Raw genomic sequence first — 25,324 nt, 5'->3', positions numbered from 1 at the left:
TCTAAACCTTAACCCTCTTGTGTTTTGTACTGAATTCCTATCTCTCCACTTCCAGGTGGGCACTCTAGAAACAGCAGTGGGAGCTCTGAGTCCAGTCTTCCCAACCTAGCCAGGTCTTTACTGCTGGTGGATCAGCTCATAGACCTGTAGCCGTGACCCAGTAGCAGATGCAGTTCTGTAACCTTCATACCGTAATACACATTTTCATTACGGAATTATAAGAAAAATGATTTTTTTAAAACATCTGCAAACAAGGGGCCCTCTAGCCCTTATCTCCTACCCCTTGCCTTCTCCTGTAGAAATGATAATGAAAGAAAATCACTTTGGCCCTCCAGATATTCCTTGGCCAGTTCCTCCCTGTTTGTTTGCTGTATTCTCTCATTGCCCTTCTTCAATAGTATTATCTTAAATCAAGCACTAGATGCCAGGAGCTTCACCTCTGCTGGAACCAACTCCACCAAAAGCTTAACTGTAACTGAAACTAGTGAATTGACACCTTTGCCTCATTCTTGCTAGGAATGGCCTCCCAAATCAATTCTCCTGCCCCCTGTCTCCTTTGGCCAGATGCTGATGAATATTTCTCTGTTTTTGCTTTTTATCCTGCTGCATTATTATGAAGACATGGCTTCTTCAGTTGATCTTAACTCTAGGCAGTAGCCTGGAGACAGGTGTGTGGTTTAAGGGTAAAACTGACTGACTGAGGATATATGTTTGAAATGAGAAAGTGAGCCCAGCTCTAGCCAATCAACTTTGACCTTGTTTGATCATAGACTTAGCCAAGGGATTTTACACCCCACGCAACCTGCCCAGCATTCGTCCAGCATTCTGGCTTCCATTGAACCGCGATTTCTCACATCTGGAGACGTGACTGCAAGTTTTTGAGATCCTTGGATAAAATGTGCACATTATATTAAGTCCCAAGTATTGCCATTCCTTTTCATGTTAACCATCCCAATCCGGGATCTCAGAATTAGACCAAAACAAGACAATGGTGGTAATATGATACCTTTTATTAGAAGACTTTTCACTGGGGGGTGGATGGGGGAGGGGAAGGAATTGTAGCAGAAACAGATGTATTTTTCTTGTGGTTTTTATTTTGAACCAAATATTGTAAATTGTGTATAAACGACTCTGAATAGTTCTGTTTCCACTTGGTGTTTCAAGTCCGATATCAGGTGTCTGTACAGGGTTTTGATCAATTTCCCTTGTATAACTTTACACGGCAATCCTACAGTGTAACATATGGAATCATTTTGAGTAGACTTGTGTGTTGCTATAAGCTTTCAGCAGGTCCTCTGTCTTTGTAGAATAAGCATGTGTTTATTTTCAGATAAACAGAAGTAAGTGTGCCGACAAGCTAGGCACAATTTGACTCTGGCTACTTACCTTTCTCTCTCATGTTTAAATTGAAGGATGCAGCCAATGAAATATGTTCAGTTGATTTTCCTTGGCTTCCTAGATTAAAAAATAAAATACAGCATAGTTCCTCACTAACCTTAGAATATTGTTCATAAGGTAAATAAAGGACCCTGCACTGACATGACGACATGCCTCATGGTCACCCTCTGTGTATTTCCTTACTCCAGTGTATATTTTCCTGTACATGGAAAGTTAATTTTCTAAAATCACCCTTTTGAAAAGAGGTGGGCACAGAGAACCCCATTGTGGTTCTCTTTCTTGTGCGCCATTTTTCAAGATTAGGAGGGAAACCTTTAGTTGGTAAGATTTCTACAAATAAAATTCCAGCTCTGTTTGCTTGTTTCTCTATCCAGTACTTTTGTTTCCTCTTCCTCATGTTTGCACTTTAAGAGGGGAAAAGAAAGTTGAACAACAACAACAATCTGCAAAACACTGCACTTTGGAGGTCAAGCTTTGACCTCAGCAATGTGAGTGCAGCCTTAGAAAGGCATTAGAGGAAAAGTCTGAATGGCTCAGCCGTCCTTCTGACTTTAAATACTTCCCTTGCCAGCTGAAACTAGATGAGCTAAGTAAAGGCCTCTATGAGGATAATGGTTCATTTCCAGAATTGAGGGAGGCACAGCCTTCCTGCAAAGGATAAAAAAAGATATCCATGAAGAGCTCTTCATGATTGAATAGCAGTGAAAATGGGACTCGGTTTGCCCCTTTATGGACAGGAATATTATTGAAGATCAAAATTGTATTCTTGTTCCTAGACATAGAGAGAATGTATAAACTAATGAAGGAAATGTTTATTTTTAAATAAGAATAGTGTTTTATGCCTATGCTTTTCAATTTGATTTTTTTCATACATACATGTTAGAAACAATAATGAAATATCTAGTTTCTCGAAACCATAGAGCGTACAGTTTAGAAATTAGGTGTCTTTAAATTGTTCCTTTCATGTGTTACCCTAATTACATTGAAATATATTATCTAGTCATCTGGCTCAATATAGTTTAATGGAGACTGTTAATGAAAAGAACAGACTAGAAACCAGTGACTGGATGGAGAAAGCCTGAGGGAGATAATGACATGAAATTCTTTAGGAGTAGGGCCTCAGAAGGGAGAGCTATTTTTCTGTTAAGGAATAAAGTGAGCGACCTGCTAAATGGGGCCTTTTGATATATAGCATCATCCCTAAGCCAAAAGGGTTTATTTGAGACGCGTGTAGTGTGCTGATAATTAATAGACCTATGGAACTATAGACTGAGCTATAAAAGGGACCTTAGAGATCATCCTCTAGTCTACCCACTTCATTTTACAGGTGTAGGACCTGAGGCAGGGTAGTGGGAGAAGAGGTCTGGGCAGTACAGACCACCTGGGATCTCGTCTTTACCAGTCACTGTGTTACCTTCAGCAGGCACATTGCTTCTCAAAGATGCTGTTCTTGCTTATACAATGAAGGGTTTGGACTAGATGATCTCTAAGATTATAGAATTCTAGAGTTCTAAGTATATAATAATATTATGCTTTGGGAGGACTATGAAGGATTTATATTTCCTGATGTTCTTCAATTATCTAATGTAGTTCTTACTGTTACTGTAGCAGTATTTACATTTTAGAGAATTATATAATGGGCTTTTACTAACCTGGGTTGCTCGCTCTTGGTTATCTGCATAGAAGCTTAAATCGCAGAATTTTAGACATAGATGTTCCTTTTTTAAAATATTACCACACATACAGAGTATAACAAAACAGTATCAGAGTTCACTTCTTTTCAAAATGTATAATTAAAATGGACAAATATTGCCTGACCTGTGGTGGCACAGTGGATAAAGTGTCGACCTGGAATGCTGAGGTCACTGGTTCGAAACCCTGGGCTTACCCAGTCAAGGCACTTATATGGAGTTGATGCTTCCTGCCCCCGCCACTAAAATTAATTAATTAATTAATTAAAAATTAAAGATAGACAAATACTGTAAATGTTTCTTTTTTAATTGGTTATCTTATTTTTAAATTTATTTTTATTTTCAATTACAGTTTACATTCAATATTATTCTGTATGAGTGTCAGATGTACAGCAAAGTGGTTAGAAAATTATGTAAGCATATGTTTCTGATTTGCTTTTATTCCAACTGTGCTAGAGTAGTAACTATACGAGAAAAACGTCACAAATTTTTTTTTCTTTAGAGCATTCTTATACCTAGATTGCCAAATTCAAGTCCCAATGTTTTTAAAAACATAGGCCTCGCAGGAGATAAGGTTTAAGTGGACACTTACAAATGTGATTGTAATTAATGATTATTTTAGCAGCCATATCAGAATTTTGACATCTAATTGAGTGTTGTTCCCTGGTTTTACCTGGAAAGCTAATACTTATTCTAATGACACAACTACCACCTTTAAGTTATTTTTGAAACTGCTCTCTTTAGAAATAACATCAAGGAAGGAAATAAGGTATAAGAAAATCAATTGTATTATTATCTAATTGGTATCACTTTCAGCATCTGAAAATATGTTCTTTCCTGATCTTCTTTTTCTGCCACTCTTGGTTCTAAGTGACATTTAGCTGTTTCCAAAAGCAAAATCACCACCCTATGATGAAGAGTGGTTACTGTTGAAGATAGTAAAGAGAATAATGTACAGAAAACTCCAAGAGAGAATCTTATAATGGAAAGTGACAATAATCATTTTTAATTTCCTTAATATTTTAAGGAAATATCTGTGATTTTATCTGTCTTTAGTATAGTTTAGAAAATTAAAAGATATATATTTTTAAATACTTCCAAAACAGGTTGTCACCTGTTCTGTGTCATTTGATAATGGTCTTGGCTTTTCCTGAATTAGAATTGTAGAACTTGGATTGCTCTTTCTCAATTAGGATAATAAAACTTGGATTGCTCTTCCTGAAGTAGAATTATAAAACTTGGATTGCTAATAATAATAGGGGAACAAAAAACAAAAAAGAAACTATTTTTCTCAAATGAAATATTGATTTTGTTTATAACACTTTTTTCCCATTCTCCTGGCCCATAATTGATCATTTTGATTCAGACCAAGCCAGTCTTTCCCAGATCAGAAACAGTTTTTCCTTCAGCAGAGCTGTGGTAAGTGGGGACCTTCGGGGTTGACCTCATCCCAGAGGCAGGGAGGGATCTGAGTCAGCTGAAGGAATGCACGCTGTAGATACCACGGGCCAAAATAAAGTTCCCATGTGAAGTTTGTCTCTGAGCTCCATGAGTCTTTAACTTTCTCGGTTTATAAGATTGCCTGGATCCTGGAGCCATTAACTTAGAGTTTGGAGATAAAAATGACAGAATTGCCCAAAATACTGAATTAGGCATATTGGAGGCTACTAAGCAGACAGGAGAAACTACCACATGAATATTTAAAACAGAATCTTTACTGAAACACTCCAGTTATTACAAAGCTATCTTTTATTACTCTTTAGAGACTATACATTTTCTAACACAGAATTAGCCTTTATCTTGTCCATGCTAGTAATGTTCCTGGATGTGCTTGGGTTTTTTGAGTCAGAATGAATCCCGAATGGCTTCCACTTCAAATCATCTGTAACAAGATACTATTTTGTTTCTCCTTGGTGTCCTTTCACTGAGTGGGGAGGGAAGGGAGGTGTATGTTTGAGGTAATGCAAAGTTACCAAATAGGGGTAGTTGCTAGAATGGAAAACGCTTTCTTGGTTCCCACTTTGATGTAGTGTCTGAATGTACTCTCTTCCTGCCAGTATTCTGCTCTGCACTATTGCACACCCCCTTGTCACGCGGATGTGTATTTACCACAGGTCTTTATCCTGCTTTCCCCGAGATGACAGAGCGAACAGAGGTACATGAAGTTATCTTATGCAGTAAAAATGTGAAATTTGAACATTGCTACGCAAGTATTGTATTTAAAAAGTCTGTAAACAATTTTTTTATGTGAACATGCAGGGAAATAAAGACTTTTATCTGTTCAAATGGAAGCACTGATGTTCAGAGATGTAAATAACTTAAAATCGCTGTTTTCCTGAGCCGAAAATCCACTTTTGCAAAAAGGATATAAACACGTTGCTGAGTGTCAAATAAATACCTGTGCACAAGGGAAGTGTGAACACGCTGAGAGACATGCTGGGGACATTTTAATGAGTCATGGGCACCCTGGTTTCACCTTGTGGTCAGGGAGAATAAATGCAGGAGAATAAACCTGCATTTAATATGACCAGACAGGGGTTGTAAACCAGAGCACAGGTTTGCAGCTATCCTCCTCTAATTTAATCTTTAATGTACCCAGGCCAATTTAATTAAACATTTTATGTTGGCAACAGCAATTTTATGCCCAGGAAGAAATCTCTCTCATTTAATTGCTCCGTAGGCTTGAGAGGCACAGCATCACTGGTCAATGTTGGCTCCCATCAAATCCCTTATTCCCAGTCATAGTTTTTAATGCAGCTACACAACATATGGTAGAACCAAATGCTTAATTTTATCAACTAAGCCAAAGGCCATGGAAATTATTAGTTTGATGTACATTTATTGATTCCCTGATTTGGCTCCAAGAATATGAATTTGTTGGTGCTGCATTCTCGTAAAGGGATAGTTTGCTTCCTGCTTGCTATCTATGTATATGAGAAGGTTTCTCAATACTCCAAGTCTTTGTTTTCAGTTTTTAACTAGAATTATGTTTTTGATACTCCCTATAACTATTACTTCGATTTATAGTATAGGGGAAAGTTAAATTCTGTTTGTGTATGATATATTGTACTAAGGAATATTCAGCCAGAATCTTAAGTCTTCAGATTTTGACTTTTTAGAAAGCACACTAATGGCTCTGTGTCCATCTGATGAAATGTTCAGCACAAACCTTTCCCAAATTATTCAACACTTTTCACTGCTTTGGAAGTTAATAGGGAGTTAGTGAGGATAGTTGCCAAATCATCAGATATTTTCTATGACTCCTTTCCTCCATTCTGAAGCATGGGAGCTCTTACTGAAATCTGTATAATTTAGGGCCTCAAAATAGACTAAAAAGAGACATGACCCAGTTTGGGGGAATTAGAACAAAATGCCCTACCTTGGGCTTCATGATAAGGAATAATAAATACCCTTGTGCAGACTATGTAGCCAGGTTCTGGGCTTAAGCCTCTCTCCCCCAGTCCCCAACTGAGGAACAAATATCTCTATTGAGCTCTATGGTCACAGAGTATCTGTTATGCATGACATTGGTTACCAAAAGAATTGGAACAAGGCATGAGGTTAAATTTGTATAAACCCTTTCTTATTAGTAGGCAGACTTCAAACATGTCTCCTGATGGTGCAAGGCTGTCTTCATATACAAGGATCGTTTACCCTGAAAACATGTGCTTTAGCTGCAAGAACATACTCATGTTCCAAAAATGACCTCTAAACCCCAACAAGACTTAATGTCTGTCTTCTGTTTACAGTTATTTTGCATCTCTCCTTCTCTTGACTACTTTGTTTCTTGTGCTGCCGCCATCAAAATTCCTTGAGGGACCATGGTTTCCCATATCCACCATCATTTCTTTGGTCTCCAGAGTGCCAGGCTTGGAGACTTGCAAAGGGTGATTGTTGCCTGCTTTGGTCATACTGTACCTCTTCTAAAAATAATGGACAGCTTGAGAAACAGCCTTCTTAGGAGAAACATTTATATGTATTTTTCTAATGCTATAAGCAGATTTACGCTAAAGGAGATATGAAATAGGTCTGGCTTTGTTTTGAAGGGTAAGAGACTGGTTTTCCCTTCAAATTTGATGTTACAGTATTTTTGTGACTATATGGGTAAGTTTGAAAAGGTACTGGAACTTTAGGTATGATTTTCCCATTACTTACCATAAAGGTCATAGAATGTGCTCTGAGATGGTAGGCTTCCAGTTGTTTTGACCAAGAACCCACTTTTTAACAGAAGTAATTGTGATAAGTTGGGCATGTTCTTCCATGCTGTCCAACTCAGTATGGGCACTCCTGCTTGGTACTTAAGAGTTCTCAAAATGTAATCTGAACACCGTAGGCATCCATAGTGCCCAGATTCTGTAGGTAGTTGCTTGCGGGCAATCTCTGCACACAAATCAATTTCACGGAATTCAATTTAAATTTCCTCAAAACACTAACTCCAGTCAAACTACTGTTCATTTTAATTATTGACCTGTATAATGCCAGAGTTGGTCATTGGCTTGACTAAATTTGCCATTTTTTCCTAAGAAATATCTTGCTCTCCCACAGAATCAGCTTAATAACATCAATTTTAGGTTAGTTTTGGAAGAAATTGTGCTTTAGTTTTGGCAACTAAAAACTTTGTCCACCTGCTACTGTGTAGAAAGTGGTTCAGGGAGTTTTGAGGCCCTCTCATACCACTTTGCTTGGCAAGACTTATTTTAGAAAACTTCTCTTCCCCCTTTCATCTGAACTTCCTCCCAGAAATTGTCATCTGGGAACTACTGTGACATATCTAATATCAGAGTACTTACCTGAGAAGTTAGGCTCATGTCTTCCCACAGAAACTGCAAGGGAGAGGGTGTTTCGTTCATTTCCCATCCTCTGACTAATGCTTTTGTATCACCATGCACATATTAAAGCTATAATGCAGGGGAAATTTATCCTCTTCAAAATCAACTTATTCTTCAAATGCTATTCAGAAAGCCATTTGGCACTAGTACAGAATTTAACTTAAAGACTAATTTGGGATTCATCAAATGCGTTTAAACTGTTAGAAAATAAAATAAAATGGGGTGGGGGAAACCACTTTTTTGTTTCTGGAAACTATTTAATATCAGAACTATTTAAAAAGAAGTGCTGCTAAACGGTTATAGGATTCAGAAAAGCAGTATTTTTGTATCTTCTAAAATGTTCAGGTCTCTCTCTACACCTCTTTACAATGTAATGTCTCTAAGTGACTGGTTTCCCAATAAACTTATTTTGATGCTGCTTCCACTGTGTTCTGTGTGCTTAATTTAAGCAGAAACTTTAACGAGAATATTAACAGAAGTTTCTATGAGCTAATGGTTTGCATAGGAGGGGAGAGGGGTATGTGGGGAAGGGATGATTCAATTACCTCTGTACAGAGGTTCTGAGTCATCTATAGAATCCAAATCATTGTACCGAATGTTCACTTATCCTGGTGGGTTGGGAAACCCATGATGAAATGATACCTTTACCCCCAACCACCCTTTTTCTGGATTCTTCTTGCTTAGTTACATATGCCTTTTTCCTGCCCTCTTGCTAACATGTGCCCAATGACATACTTCTAACCTGCTAATATTTCTTGGAAGGTAAGCTCTCTTGCATTCTGATAATTGTGTATTTGATTTTAGAAGCCAGAGCACCCTGAGGCACTTCTACCTAGATAGAAATAGACTAGTATATTACAGTTTGCAAAGACTTCTGTAATTTCCCATGCTTTTACTCCGTCTGCTTAGAGAACTTTATTACGGATTCATCTAAGCAGAGGAGATCTTTGTGAACTTAGAAGACTGAAAACAAAATTCCAGAGCCACTCCCGCTGAAGTTGGAGTTTAATGATTTTGCTTAAGTCTTCTCCCCTGAGAAAGTGCCTTCAGTATTCCCGTTTGAGGCACTTTTGTGCTCTTGGAGTCATGCTTATAATGTCACTCATCAAGTCAACTTGCATTTGTCAAGCAGCCATGTTTTCTCACAAAGGAGGAGTGTGTCCTCAGATACTGACAGAGTATGACCACGTCAGATACTGAATTGACTTTGTCTCCAGACAGTATTTCTGCATACTCCGGAACCATCGTGGTATATGTGGAGATGAGTGACTGGGTTTGTTCTCATTCCATCATGAGCCAGTGCCAGGTAGAGCAGGTGTTAGTGCCTAGCCCACGAGTAGAAGCATTATATAGTTATGCTGAATGTCTGTGTGCCTAACATCTTCATTTCCTTCCCTGCACATTGTGCTTATCATGTTCCAAAATGTGAGACAGTGATTGGTTGTGTCCCAGTTTGTGTGCAGTTTCCTTGCCTGACTTATTTTTCTGTTTTTCCTTTTTCCATTTTCAACATCTATTATTTGGTCCCACAATGTTACTGCCGCGGGTTGACCGTTGAATGTTTCCAGGAGAACTGAACTGACCTGGGCGTTAATTCTGTATTTTGTGCTTTTCTAGGTCTCCAGAGAGAGCCCAATCCTTGTCCTGTAATAACAGTAGAGCACTTTAAAGAATCAACGGGTGTTAAAGGCCTGTATCCAGACCCCTCCAGAGTACCTGACATGAAAACTCAGAACAATTTAGAATCTGACTACTTGGCCAGAGATGGCCCTTCAAGCAACAGCTCATTCCACAGCAGTGAAGAAGAAGGGACTGACCTCGAGGGGGACATGCTAGACTGCAGTGGGTCTCGACCTCTCCTCATGGAATCTGAAGATGAGGATGAGAGCTGCAAGCCTGCGCAGGGAAAGCTGGGAAGAGCCATTCCATTCGCTCAGCCAGAAGTCTCTACTGAGCAAGCAAAGGCAGTGCAAAGTGGAAGAAAGAACCAGTTTCAGGGCCTCACACAACCAACCTCTGATGGTGTTGGTGAGCCAGATGTTTTTGCCACAGCCCCCTTCAGGAGCTCAAGGGTTCCAAGTGATGAAATGGACATTTTCTCTAAAGCCCCATTTGTCTCCAAGGGCAGTGTGGCTCCTTCCCAGCCAGAGGAAGCGGACGTGTTCTTGAGAGCTCCATTTACCAAGAAGAAAAGTATGGAGGAGTTGACAGTTGCTCAGAGCACCTCCCAGGAGTTGCCTGCACAGGCTGGTCTTCTCGGTCAGACAGAGGATGTCGCTGTGCTCTCAGGCCTTGACAGAGTGGTGTATGCCTCTGTCCGGTCTCCGTATTCCATGGCTGGTTATGTCCAGCAGTCCAACCTCCCTTCCCATTCTATACAAGCAGCAGACCATCTTGACAGTGTGTCACCCAGGAGATCTTCCCTGGAATCTGGGGGCCATCCTAACGACAGAAATAAAGGACTTCAGCCCCAAAAAGAAGCTGTCTCAGGCCCCATGGCTGGCAAACCATTCCGCCCCCAATCTTTATCCAAGTACTCCCGTCACTATAGCCCAGAAGATGAGCCAAGTCCTGAAGTCCAGCCCATTGCTGCCTACAAAGTTGTTTCGCAAACCAACAAGCAGTCCATAGCTGGCTCTGTTACCATCACATCCCTTTCCTCCAGGACTACAGAGCTGCCAGCTGCCGATCCTTTTGCATTAGCACCATTTCCTTCAAAATCAGGCAAGCAGAAACCTTAGGAGCAATACCTGAGCCTTAGGCCTCTGTCTCTACCCCACCCCCAGTAACCCACCGCACCACTCCCAGCTGAGCCTTCTGAAGAAATGTGTCAATTATCTTTCACTTCCCTGGGTCAGAGCAAACTCAGTTGCAGTGAAACTTAGTCAAAACCCTTTTAAGTATGCTCATTTCTTTTGTTCATATTGATTTCTGGACTTGCAGGCATTTCCATCTTCACCTCTACCGAGAACTCTTTTTTTTTTGGCTGAGAAACTTTTTAAATCCAGAAATGCTTCACCCTAACCCCAAAGGGGCCATGCATTTGCTCATTTTAATTCCTCCAGTCCTGTTCTGAGTCATGTCCATTGAGGAGTCAAGATTAGCCCCTTCAGGACTTGATTTCATACTCTTAAAAAGGGAATATTTCTGGAAAGAAATGCAAAATGAAAATCCTGCACATCAAGGGGAAATGTAATCCTTCAGATTTAATCAATCATTCCTGTGAAACCAACAGCTCCAGGATTCTCTGCATCTGTCTCTGAGTGTTCGCCAGCCAGGCTGGCCCGAGTGCGTGTGTGCGTGCCTGTGGGTGTTTAATGTGTCAGTTCTTTTCCTGTGTGGAAATGCAAACAGATGCGGTATCTGTTCTCATGTCTCAGTGTTGAGCCTTCCCCACCTCCACACCGCTTTGTCAGTCAGTGTGAGTGCACAGGTATGTACGTGTGTGTGTGTACAGGCGTGTGTGTGTTTATGTGTACGTGCGCACTGGAAGCTTTTTATCTTTCTGATAATCCTGTCCCACCATGCCTACCTCCACAATCACTCATTTACTGGCATTTGTCTCCTGCACTAACTGACTTGAACTCCATTTTTATTTAGTTTATTTTTCATGGCAAAATGCATTTGATTGGATGGAAGAGGAAAATCCTCCTGAAACAGGATCCAGAGTAGGTTTTTCTCCCCGATTTGCTATTTATGATTAACAAATTTCACTTACTTGGTCATGAAAAATTAATTATTTTTCCACATTTTCCCTTCAGAACAATAGAAAAGAGCACCTTGTCACAGTTTCAACCACTGGGTATGTGGTCTAAATAATATTTAAAGGTACTTAAATACCTTAATTCTGAGCACTCCATACTGTCATGGAATTAATTAATTATGAGACTAAGCACAAACTAGATTTGCTAGTTGTGGGGTTTTTTTTCTTTTTAACTTGTGTTTTTGAAATCTTTTCCCTTCTGGAAAGTTCTGACTCATTCCTAGCTGTTTTCTTACCGTTTATTATTAGTGCCTTAAAATGAAATTTATGTCTCAATGGGAAGACTTCTGCTGAGGAAATTCAACTGAATGGGAAGAGTTGCTGAACCACCACATTTCAGTGTGAAAGTTTTCTGTGACTATATAGTAAATGTTAGGGGGTTTTTTTTCCATTAGATTAAAAAGATGTGAGAGTTGCTTACCAAACAAGATTGATTTAAGAGTTCCAGGAAATTCATCCAAGAATCAAGCCTGAATGTCAAACTATTGTAGTTGATGAGGTGTGATAATCTTTAAATTTAAAGTTCATGGATCTTGGCAGTAAAATATGAACAGCTGCTTTTCAAGACTTTCTGGTTTTGTCTCCACCTATTTTTCAGATGTCCAAGTTAAATGATAAATAACTGGCACTGGGTCAGGGCTACCAGCAGTGGTTTTCCAAATGAGCCGTTGTGCCAGAAATGAATGTCTTTCACTTCGTTAGATGGTAAATGTTCATCCTAAGAGTTTTCTTTCTCCCAGTGATCATTTCGGATTTTTTTGTGTAACATTAGATGCAAAATTATCTTTCGAGTTGATAAATTTAGAATCAAACTTAGAATAGTTATAGCTAATGCATACTGAACTTTGCACATCAAACTCTTCTGCTTCAACATTATCAGTTAAAGCTTTCAAAGGCAGGAGTCAAAAGGATAGGAATAGTCAGGACAGTTCTCACCCCAAATCAGAAACTCTTTTTTAAAAAGTTCACTCTTCCAAATATTCAGGATTACCCCTATAACAGTCCTACAAAATGTTTTCCTTTGGTTATTTGATTACATCCTCCTGATCAAATAGCCATTTTAGTTCTCAAGGTAAAAATCAATAAAATGATGGTTACTTTTATTATGTAGCTGAACCATTTGTCAAGCATGGACTTGTAACATGTTTTGTGTTCTCACGAGAGACCTATGATGTTGAAGACTCTGTCTTCTTTGAATAGGAAATGAATATAAATAGAAATGACTGATGCATTCTTGGTGATACATGAAAAATTTTTGACTATGGGATTACTAATAACTAGTAAATTCAGCAATGATCTTCTTTGGAAATTATAGGGTAAATGCATTATTGAAAGATAAAATGTGCTAGCTAGAGGCCATTCTGAATCTGGAAATCTGTAAAATTTAGTTTTAAGGGAAATCAGGAGTGTAAAATAATACAAGATAATCAAAATAAATTGCTAGGTTCAAAGCTCAGAGTGCTTTGAATAGTAAGTAAATGCATGTTTCCAAAAATCACTGCAGTAGGTTAACCTTAAAGAGAAAAGGAAAATATGTCATCAACGAAATACTACACTTCTGGTTTTAGTTTGCTTCATGTGTTATTTGCTTTATACATCTAATAGGGAATGTTGGAACTTGGTGACCTTTCATTTCAGCAGAGTACAGTGAGCCAGAATATATTTAGAATAAAGCATTGAATCACAACATGCACTGGTGAACTCTTAAAGAATTCACACTAATTGACTAGTGGGCACTATTGAAATAATGAATCATCTTATGTGTGGTGAAAAATATTTAATATATCTGTTTCTTGAGCTTACATACAACCTTAGCTCTAAATCCTTGTTAGGTTGGGAAATGGAGCAAACAAAATCTGATCCTAAAGCAGATGCTTGGTGGGACCTAAGGGAATCTGGTCATAAACTATTTCATTTTGGGCCCACTCATTGTCAAGTTGAAAATTTTCTATGTGTAAGCTAGTGAGTGTGTTTATATGCCCATATTAGCTCTGAGTTTAAGATGCCAACTAAGGTATTTCTTTCTAAACTTTCAGGAAAAATACCAGTATCTTATTGACTTAATTTATGTGTATTTTAGAATACACATATATCAGTGTTTTAACATGTATATATGATACTTGACAGATATTTCACTGACTCATAAAGTAGATTTGTTTATTTAAAAGAATTGTAATTGCCAGAGTGACCTGACAATAGAAATTCAATCATGCTGTATTTGATTCCATAAAGAAAAATCACCAAAACTTAGATTCTATAATACGTATGAATTCTACCAAATAGGAAACTTTATCATGTAGTGAACTAGAGAAGGGAAGGATCAAACTCTAACAGGAGAGATACAACTTAAAATGGAGTCACTTAGGTCTCTTTAATAAATATTATTTGCTGCTATGTCTTTGAAATTTAAATTGGAAAACACATGCCAGTCAACCATGGAATGGCTGCCATCCACACCGATGAAGTTTTTGAGAAAATTGCAAAATTTCTGAAAAATACAGAACCCAGATAACTTGGATCAAAAGTACATAGGAGAGACGCCGAAAGGTCCACAGCTTCTAAGGAGGCAGGAGCAGCTTGTCAATTCCCCAGCTACCCGAGTCTGATCCTCCGATCCTGCTTGATGGAGTAAACATGAAGATTTTAAATGAAATCATGTAATATAAATTCCTAGTTTTTCCAATGTTTTTGTCAACTACTAGTAGTGTTTTAGTTTGTTTGCTTTTAGCCACGAGGACACTTGGAAACTTGTGACTTGTGAAGTTCACTTTTAAGGAGGAATTTCAAAATGCTTGAAAATAAAAGGCAGTATCTGGTTGGGAATTGTTTTTGTGTTCTTTTGCTACAAAATAAATTTGCTAGGTTGCTGAGAACAGCAAGCGGGCTCAGCTTAGACAGGAGGTTTTACACTGGCAGTGTCTTGATTCCCAGATCTCTGACTTCCTGGCCCTACCTGCCTCATTTGCACCTTGACTTTTATTAGGAAAGAGGCCCCCTGAGTGGTGCCCAAATTCGATCATTAAAACACTGCCAGACATAACTCTTTCCTGCTCTTCTTTACTCCTGCAAGCCTTCCTGGCTCATCTTGTTCCTGTTCCCACTTCATGTCCTTACATGACATTCCCCTTGTGACCATACCAATATGTGGATAAGAGGTATGATTGGATGATAATGTTAATTTTTATTTGCCTCCCTTTTGACTGTAAACAGTATCTTCTTAAATTTAAGCCTAGCCTGTGATCATCTCACCACACAATCAAAGTAAGAATGAAGTGGCTCACCTTCCCCATTTCTTATGGACTAGAAGAAAGGATGGAGGAAGGTTGGCAGAACCATAGCCTTACCCTCAAAATACAACCCAAAAGTGTCTCTTCACCTTGATCTAACGTAGCCCCAGACTGCCCTAAAAATAAAGGGCAAGTTTATATGTGAAGGGACTCTAGAACAGCTTGTAAAATTGGCTAAATGTTAACCAACACACTGGTGGCCCAGTCCAGTATTCCCATAACCTGTAATTACATAAGAAATTTAGTCTGAGCTACTTCCAAGCAATCTCAATATGTGTGACGCTGTTGAGTTTATAATAATAATGTTTTCCTCTTGAAATCAAGTCAATGTTCTCTGCTCTGCATTGTAATAAAATCACATGTTCATGTTAAAGGAATCATGTTTGATTCCTTTGGGCAAGGACTTGCAGAAATGGTTTCTACTAATCTCAGTTAAAGTGAGACTGAGTAAAAGAGATGATGTCACCTTTTCACTCTGAAATGGTGAGTCAGTTGTATTCTGAGTCTACCAGACTCCTGTTTGGGGAGTGAATGGAGTGTGTGTGTGTGTGTTTTCCATGCTTTCTGCCATGGTGTTAACTTAAGACCTAATAAAGGCATCCAAAGAATACCAAGAGGTGATAGTGGGTATTTGGCATGAGTAAACTTGGTTCCCTTTGCCAACAGCTGAGTAAGAACTTAAGTTGTTCTAGATAAAGGTGGGCGAAATCAGCCATTCCTGAGCCTTATTTCCACAGTAAGCTTGCCCTTCTCACTCACGGGAATGAAACTCAGTAGGGCTTTTCCTGAATTCTTGTCTCGTGTAGAGTTGGGAGGGAAACAGTGACCAGAACATAAGGCCTGCATGTTGTTACTTTGAAAGAGGGAATGTTCCATGTCTTTTTAGGGGCTCGAAACCAAATACAAGCCAAGGACTATGCTCATTCCATGGAGAAGAGGAAAACTCCCTCTGCTGACTACATGAATGAGGAGCATAAGGGGTATTGAGGCCATCAGACCTCAGAAAACAGTGCATGCAATCTCAAGGGCTGTGAACATGGGAAAGGAAAGGAAATAGACAATTATAAAGTCAACAGTTTTTGCAATATCTCTTATTTGCAGACTATTGGATTTATGTTATTGCACTCTGTGTGTGATCTATCTTATGTTATCTGATAGTTTTTATGAATAATTGTTTGAGTTGTAAACTCCTATATACTTTATTAAAAATGGACCTAGTTAAAATAAATGATATATGCTTTGTATTATTTCTTACATCAGATCTTCCTAGTATTGAAGAGCTCCATAAGCACCTTTCAATAAAGCACCTTTAGTACCAGCCTAGTTTTACATTTTTAAGTTTCAAAGAACAATTTTTGATTGGTTGATTGCTTGCTTTCCAATGCTGTCATTATTTCCTGAGACTTACTTTCTATTCCAGATATTATGTGGAGACATAAATGAAATAATACAAGATAATCAGGCAATAAACTCTGAGCTGGGGCCTGACCTGTGGTGGCGCAGAGGATAAAGCGTCGACCTGAAACACTTAGGTTGCCAGTTCAAAACCCTGGGCTTTCCTGGTCAAGGCACATCTGGGAGTTGATGCTTCCTACTCCTACTCCTGCCCTTCTCACTCTCACCCCCACCCCACCTCTCTAAAATGAATAAATGAAATGAAAATAAGACTGAGCTGGGAAAACCACAGAACTCTACTATATAAACTTTTCTGTGAGCTTCTAATAGGTCTGTTATCTGAATATGAGCTGCATCAATCTGAAGAGATGCATTAACCTAAAGACAGAAGTCTTAGGAGCAAATGGATTATATCTAAGAAGTTTTTAAATCCCCACTGTAGGAAAGAACCTGCCTGCCTATTTCCTCTCCAAACTTGAGAAAAATGACAGTTCTATTTGAACTTTAGTGAACTTGATAGAGGAAGCCAAGGAACACAGGTGGCCACTAGAAGGTGAAAAAGATAAGCATTCTCCTCTCAGAGCCTCTAGAAGGAGCCAAGCCTGCTGACACCTTGACTTTATTTAGCCCAGTGAGTGACTTTAAATTGATCTCCAGACTATAAGGATAAATTTGCAGTTTTAAGCCAATAAGTCTGTGTTAACTTGTTTAGCAGTAATAGGAAAATAATCCTGAAGATAAAATTATTCTCCAAAGTTCTAAGACAAATGAACAATAACAGTTCTCACAATAGTGACAAAGGACAGCCAGCATGTTGCTGAGGGATGGTGGTGGTGAACATCAGGTTTATACTCCTTGTCTGTTACTGGCCCTGTAACCTTGAACAAATCACTCGTGTTCTCCAGCTGTAACACGGATAGTATTCAATGCCCATGTCTTAGATTGTTAAGAGGTGTGCTTACAGGAGCATCTAGATGAAAGGGCTCAGTGTTAGCTATTTGATTCACCAGCTGTAGTGGTGCCATTGTGTGGTAATTGAGCAATTTCCTCAACCCACCAGCTTTGAAATTGTACTTTACCCGACAATTTTTTTAAGTTTCTTTTTTTAAAAGATCATATTCATTCATTTTAGAGAGGAGAGAGAGAGAAAGGGGGAAGGAGCAGGAAGCATCAACTCCCATATGTGTCCTGACCTGGCAAGCCCAGGGCTTCGAACTGGTGACTTCAGTGTTCCAGGTTGAAGCTCTATCCACTGTGCCACCACAGGTCAGGTGACTTGATGATTTTTAATATTTGCATTCATATTTTGCACGTGTGTTGAGATTTTATTACTCTCTTTTGTAGCACTTTAGATTCACAGAAAATTAGACCATGATAAGAGCTTGAATGGAAATAAAAAGAGAGCTAGGGAGCTTGCCAGTGGGGGACACTGATGAAGAAGAATTAATAGGCAACGTGAGTATGTTAGTATGCCAGCAGCTAAGGAGTAGAGAAGATGAAGGAATAAGAGAATGAAAAGTAGGGATCACTTCGTAAATTATGTAATTGTCTAACCACTGTGTTGTACACCCGCAACTAATATAAAATAATATTGTCAACTGTAACTGGAAAAATAAAATTTTAAAAAGAGAAGGAATGAAAACTAAGTGGGTAGAAAAAGCACACCCAGCACCCAGAGCATGATTTCTAAATAGCATTCCGTACTAAAAGGAAGCAGGGCTTCATGGAGAAACAGTTGATTCTAGGGCTGGGCAGGAATATATATATTTTTTAATTATTTTTTTTTTTTTGTATTTTTCTGAAGCTGGAAACGGGGATAGACAGTCAGACTCCCGCATGCGCCCGACCGGGATCCACCCGGCACGCCCACCAGGGGGCGAAGCTCTGTCCACCAGGGGGCGATGCTCTGCCCCTCCAGGGCGTCGCTCTGCTGCGACCAGAGCCACTCTAGCGCCTGGGGCAGAGGCCAAGGAGCCATCCCCAGCGCCTGGGCCATTTTTGCTCTAATGGAGCCTCGCTGTGGGAGGGGAAGAGAGAGACAGAGAGGAAGGAGAGGGGGAGGGGTGGAGAAGCAGATGGGCGCTTCTCCTGTGTGCCTTGGCCGGGAATCGAACCCGGGACTTCTGCACGCCAGGCCGACGCTCTACCACTGAGCCAACCGGCCAGGGCCTGAATATATTATATTTACACAAGATGAACCAGGACATCTTGTCGTACCAGCCAGTCAAGAAGTGCTAAAAAATGAAAATAAAAAAAGAGAAAGAAAAGTCACCAGAATATAGGAACCAACCTGAAAGAACTAATAATCAAAGATGGAAAATTTTGAGGAACAAAATAACAGTATTATATATATACATACATGAGCCCAATCTGATATAAAAATGATTGAATAAATAGGGAAGAAAAAACTTAACTCACACAAAAAATTCAGTTTATGTAGACCCCCAACCTTGTTCTACCAGAGTGGAGCTTAATTCCACACACACTGTGTATGTAGGCTGTACTTCCAAAGACTAGTGTAGGACAGGGGTGGGCGGAGAACCTTATAGTGGGAAAACCTGGCAAACACCACCTCAGCCAGGTGATCAAGGAAAACAAGAGTCATAAGTCATGTCAATAATATGCACCCTTGATATGTGATGAGAAAGGCACTTTGTTGATATAAGAAACGTCCAAACCTGTAGAGAATTTCATAAGAATTTATTTGAGCCAAACTGATGACATATGTCTGGGAGCAAGATCTCTCCAAAATATAATTGTTTCACAGCTTTTTAAAGTGCATTTGGAAACAGGATAGTTAACAAGATTATGAGCTCTCTTGAGGGTTGACACCCCCTTTGAAGGATATTACTTCTGGTATTTCAAAGGTGTGTTAGCCTAGATGCACAAGAACAATGGGCAGGACTGGCTTAAAAATCTTCCACTAAAGTAGTTATAAGCCTGGGGCTTGACTACCCACTATGACCTGTCCAGTTAGGAATTTATGATTGGGTCACCCTGTGACATCACTTTCCATAGAAACTCCATTTTTTTGTCCACATCTCTGTGGTCTTCCTCCCAAAAAACCTATTACCCCAGTCTAACCAAGTAAATAACATCAGACAAATCCCCCTTGAGGCTACAAAATACCTGACTCGCACTCCTCAAAACCATCAAAGTCATCAAAAACACCAGAAAGTCTGAGAAACTGACCAGAAGACACTAGGAGATATGACAAGTGAATGTAATATATCCCGTATAGATCCTGGCACAGAAAAAGAACATTAGAGAAATAGTAGTGAAATGCAAATAAATGGTGGAGTTTGGTTAATGTTGGTTCCCTACTGGAGCAAATGTATAATGGCAATACAGATGCCATCAATGGGAAACTGGATAAGGGATATATAGAAACAATCTCTACTATCTTTGCAACTTCTCTCTAAATAGTATTCTATCTCACACACACACACACACACACACACACCCCTACTTAAAAAAAAATAATAAAGTGGGCACAGTCCCTAAGAAATGCAGGAGGAGCCTGACGAGGCGGTGGCGCAGTGGATAGAGAATCGGACTACGATGCTGAGAACCCAGGTTCGAGACCCTGGGGTCGCCAGCTTGAGTATAGGCTCATCTGGTTTGAGCAAAAGCTCACCAGCTTGGACCCAAGGTTGCTGGCTCGAGCAGGGGGTTACTCGGTCTGCCGAAGGCCCACGGTCAAGGCACATATGAGAAAGTAATGAACAACTAAGGTGTCGTCTTACGCAAAAAAAACCTAATGATTAATGCTTCTCATCTCTCCGTTCCTGTCTGTCTGTCCCTGTCTATCCCTCTCTCTCACACTCTGTTAAAAAAAAAAAAATGCAGGAGGAGTAGGGAGGAGGTGGATCCAGAAGAGAAAGGTCCTGGCTTTGGGTAAGGAAGGTGCCTCTTTTGCTGTGGGAGGGAGAAGGTAAGTAAGATTAACGCGGTATCAGGGAGAAAGGAGTTTCCTCTAAAGTCTTAGGTTTAGTTCTTGGGGGGCTGAAAATTAAACTGCCAAAAGACAGATTAGCAAGAGAAAAGAAATTTTTATTTATATACGTACATGGGAGTTTACAGAAAAATATAACCCAAGGAGGCAGTTAGGAATTGGGGCTTATATACCGTCTTAATAAAAGGAGAGAAGGGCACCTATGGGAAAAGAGATGACTTTTGGGAAAAGATAAACAGGTTCATAGGAGAATCGAAACATGATGGTTTTGTGAGAATGTCTGTTTAGGTTACTCCGTATCTCTGAGCCAAACTCTCCTCTCCAGTGATAGGAGTCCATCTTTTCTGGTTGCTAAAATCCTGGTGAGAGGAATTATAACAGTGGGATTCTTTTGGGAGGCTCTGGTTTTAGATAGAGAAGGGGAGTTTAAAAAAAAGCCTTGCAGTGGTATATTCCGTTGCCTAGAGAGAAGTGTGTGAGCTCAGGCAGGGCTCGACAGTTCAGAAGGTCCACTGCTACCATCAAGGCCTCCACCTTTCTGTGCAAAGTAAAATCTAAGAATGACGAGGGAATGGGTACGTTTGGAGAAGCTAATAAAGGGGATGGTTAAATGTAACCAGTATTTTGGATAGGCTGAATTCAGTAAGAGACAATCAGGGAAGGGCTTAGATATGGTCTTTTGATATTTCTGCCTCATTCCTTGATGAAATTGCTGTAGATCCAATCACTTTCTGGTCACTTTCAGCTTTAAAAACTATGTTATTTTCCTCCGTCTTACATCTGCCTTACAGCTTTTCTCCTTTCCCTAGGTTGGTCTCAGGAACCCACCTCTGCCTCCTTCTACACCAGCCTCCAGCAGGTTGGGCAGGAGGAGGGGCTTGGGATCAAGGTGGAGGGTCCTTTTCCTCGGCTAGGGTTGTCTGTGGCCTTCTGCATTGTGCCCTGAAGGGGGAGCAACTATGCAAAGGTGCTGAGGTGGGGAAATGGCATATTAAAGGAACTGAAAACATCGAGAGGACAAGAAAGAAAAACACTAGCAGTCTAACTTCTAGACACCTCTAGGCAAGTATGTACAAGCACATACACTCATAGACACAAACAATTTTACATAAATAGGATGATACTACCTGTGCTATTACTAACCAGTTTTGTTTTTCACTTAATCTAAATGACCAAGAATTTTTATTGATTGCTTTCAGAGAGACAGAGGAAGTGTGAGGACGAGAGAGAGAGAGAGAGAGAGAGAGAGAGAGAGAGAGAGGAGAAGCATTGATTTGTTTCCCTTAGTTGTACATTCATTGGTTGTCTCCCATATGTGCCCTGACCAGGGATCGAACCCGCAACTTTGGTGTTTGGGGAAGACGCTCTAATCGACTGAATAACTGGCCAGAGCCCAAGAAATGAGATTTCTAAAGAGAGAGAGCCTCAGCATATGATGATACAGACTACAAGAAAGGTAAAAATGAAAGATCCTCCAGGTTCAGCAACATAGATGTGAGTGGTCATGACTGGAGTGGCTGTAAGCAATGGTGAGATACAGAAGGCTGATTTCAGTGGTTTAAAGAGTCGCAGGTGAAAAACAGGCTAAAAGTGTAGACAATTCTTTTATGCCATTTGACTTTGAAGGGAAGAGAGTGGTGGTTTGAAGGACATTTAGAGGGAGGCAGGACTTTTCTTACAGGACGGAACCCATAAGAAAGGGAGAAGTTGAAGATAGAAAGGAAAGATTGTTCTCTAACGGGGGTCTGTTCTAGGGTAGAAGAGCCACATTGATTCAGGGGCTTGAAGAGAGTAAGGGTGTAGGGACTCACCCATCTAACCTTGAACCTTCTATGAATTGGATTGAGGAACTTTAGTTAAAAGTCCCGAGTAGCTCTGGCTGGCTGGCTCAGTGGTAGAGTGTGGGCCTGGCGTGTAGAAGTCCCAGGTTCAATTCCATCCAGGGCACAGAGAAGAAGCCCAATCTGCTTCTCCACCCTTCCCCCTCTCCTTCCTCTCTATCTCTCTCTTCCCTTCCCGCAGCCAAGGTTCCATTGGAGCGAAGTTGGTCCTGAGGATGGCTCCATGGCTTCCGCCCCAGGCACTAGAATGGCTCCGGTTTGCAAAGGAGCAATCCCCCAGATTGACAGAGATGGATCCCGGTCGGGCACATATGAGAGTCTGTCTCTCTGCCTTCCCGGTTCTCACTTCAGAAAAAAAAAAAAAAAAGAAAAAGAAAAAAAAAGCCCTAAGTGAATGTCTCTTGGATACAAACACCAAGAAGCTGTGTGAGTGAATGACCTTTGTGTAAACACAAAGGAATGCATGTGAACAGGCTTTAGAAAATTAGCTTAGAGGTTTTATTGATACATTGCCCCTTCTTTTGTGCTTGTTAACTAGCAAAAGAAAAAGAAGTTCTGACCCAAATTAGCCCTTTCTACATATTAGCAAAATGGCCATTAGTCATTCTTTCCCCTTATCACCTGGCCTCTCTCCCTTGTAATTGTGTTACCTCTGTTCTGCTTCTGATCAATAAAAGCTAAGAGAGAAGGAAATTCAGGAGGTCTTCTTTGCCTCCCTTGTCAAGCCTCCCCCTCTCCCTCTTACCATAAATTTATGTCTTGAGTAGGTTTCTTCTATGCGCAACACTGGTAGTTGCCAGCAGGCTGGAGTACTACATAAGGGGACAAGCCTTGGGTGGCACTGAGGTGTAGAATGGTTCATGGAAGACAGATAGTGGCTGGAAGCCAACTTGCAGCCTTGAGCATGTAAACAGCGCTCAGAAGAAGGAGTGCCTGCTCACTGAGTCTCTAGGACCAGGCCAGCTGCAGATCTTAAGCCCTACCCACCCTGTTAACCGCCTCCCAGCCATAGGAAACTTCCAGGTTTGTGTTGGGGTTGGCCTCAACCTGTCCAACGATAGGTGTGCTGTTTCTGCTCCAGAAACCAGTACTCTGTGTATATCTTCTAGAGTGGTGGTCGTTCTTAAACTTTAGCCTGCATCACACTCACTGGAGGTCTTGTTAAATAGATTACTGCATGTTGGGTATATGAGTTTGTATAATCTGTATTTTCTGGTTTTGATCACTCTTATTGTTAAAAATGGCCACTGCTCATGTGATGATGCTTTCACGTGATGCAGCTGATTGCTTTCATGCTTGGGAAGGGGCTTGGTTATGCTAATGTGTGCTGGGGGAGGACTTTCCACTGAAAAGTTTTAAAAGGAAGAGCTAGGAGGCCATTTGGAGAGAGACCACATGGTTGTAGAGGAAGGAGGTAGCCAAAATGGTGGAATGCTGAAGGAGAATCCAGTTTGTGCAGGAGAAGGTGATGGGGAACAGAGTTGAATAAGACTGGTTCCAGGAAAATTCAGATGTGTCAGTAGCTTTGTGAGTGCTGAATGAGTGGGTTTTGGTGCCCATGTGTTTGTTTTTTACTCGCTGGCAGAGTGCGAGGCTGGAAATAAAGGAAAATGGCCCACCAGTTCTTGTCTCAATTGTTTCATGACCATCTGCCCGAATTAAATGTGAATCTAGAAAAGCCAGGCAGCTGTGATGGTGGCAGTGGCTACTGGCCTTACACTGCACCACACTCCCAAGATTGTGATTCTGTAGGCCTAAGGTGGGGCCTGATAACTGCATTTCCAACATGTCCCCATGCTTTTGATGCACCCAGCCCACATTTTGAGAACCGCTGCTCTAGAGAAAGCCAATACCCCTGGAAAGGTTCCGAAAGAATATAATGAATGGGCTTTTATACTTGGCTCTAGAACAGAGGTCGGGAACCTTTTTGGCTGAGAGAGCCATAAATGCCACATATTTTAAAATGTAATTCCATGAGAGCCATACAACGACCTGTGTACGTTAGGCATTATCCAATAAAAATTTGGTGTTGTCCCAGAGGACAGCTGTGATTGGCTCCAGCCACCTGCAACCATGAACATGAGCAGTAGGAAATGAATGGATTGTAATACATGAGAATGTTTTACATTTTTAACATTATTATTTTTTATTAAAGATTTGTCTGCAAGCCAGATGCAGCCATCAAAAGAGCCACATCTGGCTTGAGAGCCATAGGTTCCTGATCCCTGCTCTAGAAACTAGTCAGTAGTCATGTTTATACAGCAAAGGGCAGTCCCATACTAGATGAGCCCTCTATGTTCATTGGTCCAAAAGCCCAGCCTAACACAGGGTAAGACACAGAGCTCCACATCAGCCCCATGAGAGAAGCGAAGGCAGCTCTCTGGCAGGAGGCCAAAACTTTCAGAGGTGAGGGAGTCTTTTGAGACAGCCATTGAGCTGGGCCCGGGAGCTAGCAGGAACCTACAAATGGCAATGGGGCAGGTTTATAGGTCCGGGGTCGGGAACACCTTTTTTTTATTTTTTATTTTATTATTATTATTTTTTGTATTTTTCCGAAGCTGGAAACGGAGAGAGACAGTCAGACAGCCTCCCGCATGCGCCCGACCAGGATCCACCCGGCACGCCCACCAGGGGGCGATGCTCTGCCCCTCCCGGGCATCACTCTGTTGCGACCAGAGCCACTCTAGCACCTGGGGCAGAGGCCAAAGAGCCATCCCCAAAGAACCATCCCCAGCGCCCGGGCCATCTTTGCTCCAATGGAGCCTTGGCTGAGGGGGGGGAGAAGAGAGAGACAGAGAGGAAGGAGAGGGGGAGGGGTGGAGACGCAGATGGGCGCCTCTCCTGTGTGCCCTGGCCGGGAATCGAACCCGGGACCCCTTGCACGCCAGGCCGATGCTCTACCACTGAGCCAACCGGCCAGGGCCGGTATTTTTTATTTTTCTGAAGTTGGAAACAGGGAGACAGACAGACTCCCGCATCTGTCCGCTGGGATCCACCTGGCATGCCCACCAGGGGGCGTCGCTCTGCCGCAATCAGAGCCACTCTAGCGCCTGAGGCAGAGGCCACAGAGCCATCCTCAGCGCCCGGGCCAACTTTGCTCCAATGGAACCTTGGCTGTGGGAGGGGAAGAGAGAGACAGAGAAAAAGGAGGGGGAGGGGTGGAGA

The 25,324-nt window shown here is 41.0% G+C and overlaps 1 protein-coding gene across 14 annotated transcripts in view; it reads left to right on the top strand.

Moving 5' to 3' along the window:
* AAK1 (AP2 associated kinase 1) overlaps nt 1-14,364 on the top strand; it is a 224,210-nt gene extending 209,846 nt beyond the window's left edge. For 11 of the 14 annotated variants that reach the window (XM_066267309.1, XM_066267308.1, XM_066267314.1 and 8 more), the window contains one exon: nt 9,536-14,364. In XM_066267309.1, coding sequence (XP_066123406.1) covers nt 9,536-10,659 — 1,124 coding nt within the window. In that variant the 3' untranslated portion in view covers nt 10,660-14,364. Of the gene's footprint in view, nt 1-55; nt 3,114-9,535 lie in introns of those variants that run through there. The other 3 variants (XM_066267317.1, XM_066267315.1, XM_066267316.1) reach the window with 2 other exon arrangements.
* The last annotated feature ends 10,960 nt before the right edge of the window (nt 14,365-25,324 follow it).

Source organism: Saccopteryx bilineata, chromosome 3 (assembly GCF_036850765.1).
Source record: "Saccopteryx bilineata isolate mSacBil1 chromosome 3, mSacBil1_pri_phased_curated, whole genome shotgun sequence".
NCBI lineage: Eukaryota > Metazoa > Chordata > Mammalia > Chiroptera > Emballonuridae > Saccopteryx > Saccopteryx bilineata.
The sequence above is the reverse complement of the archived record's forward strand: the minus strand, read 5'-3'. Positions and strand labels throughout refer to the sequence as shown.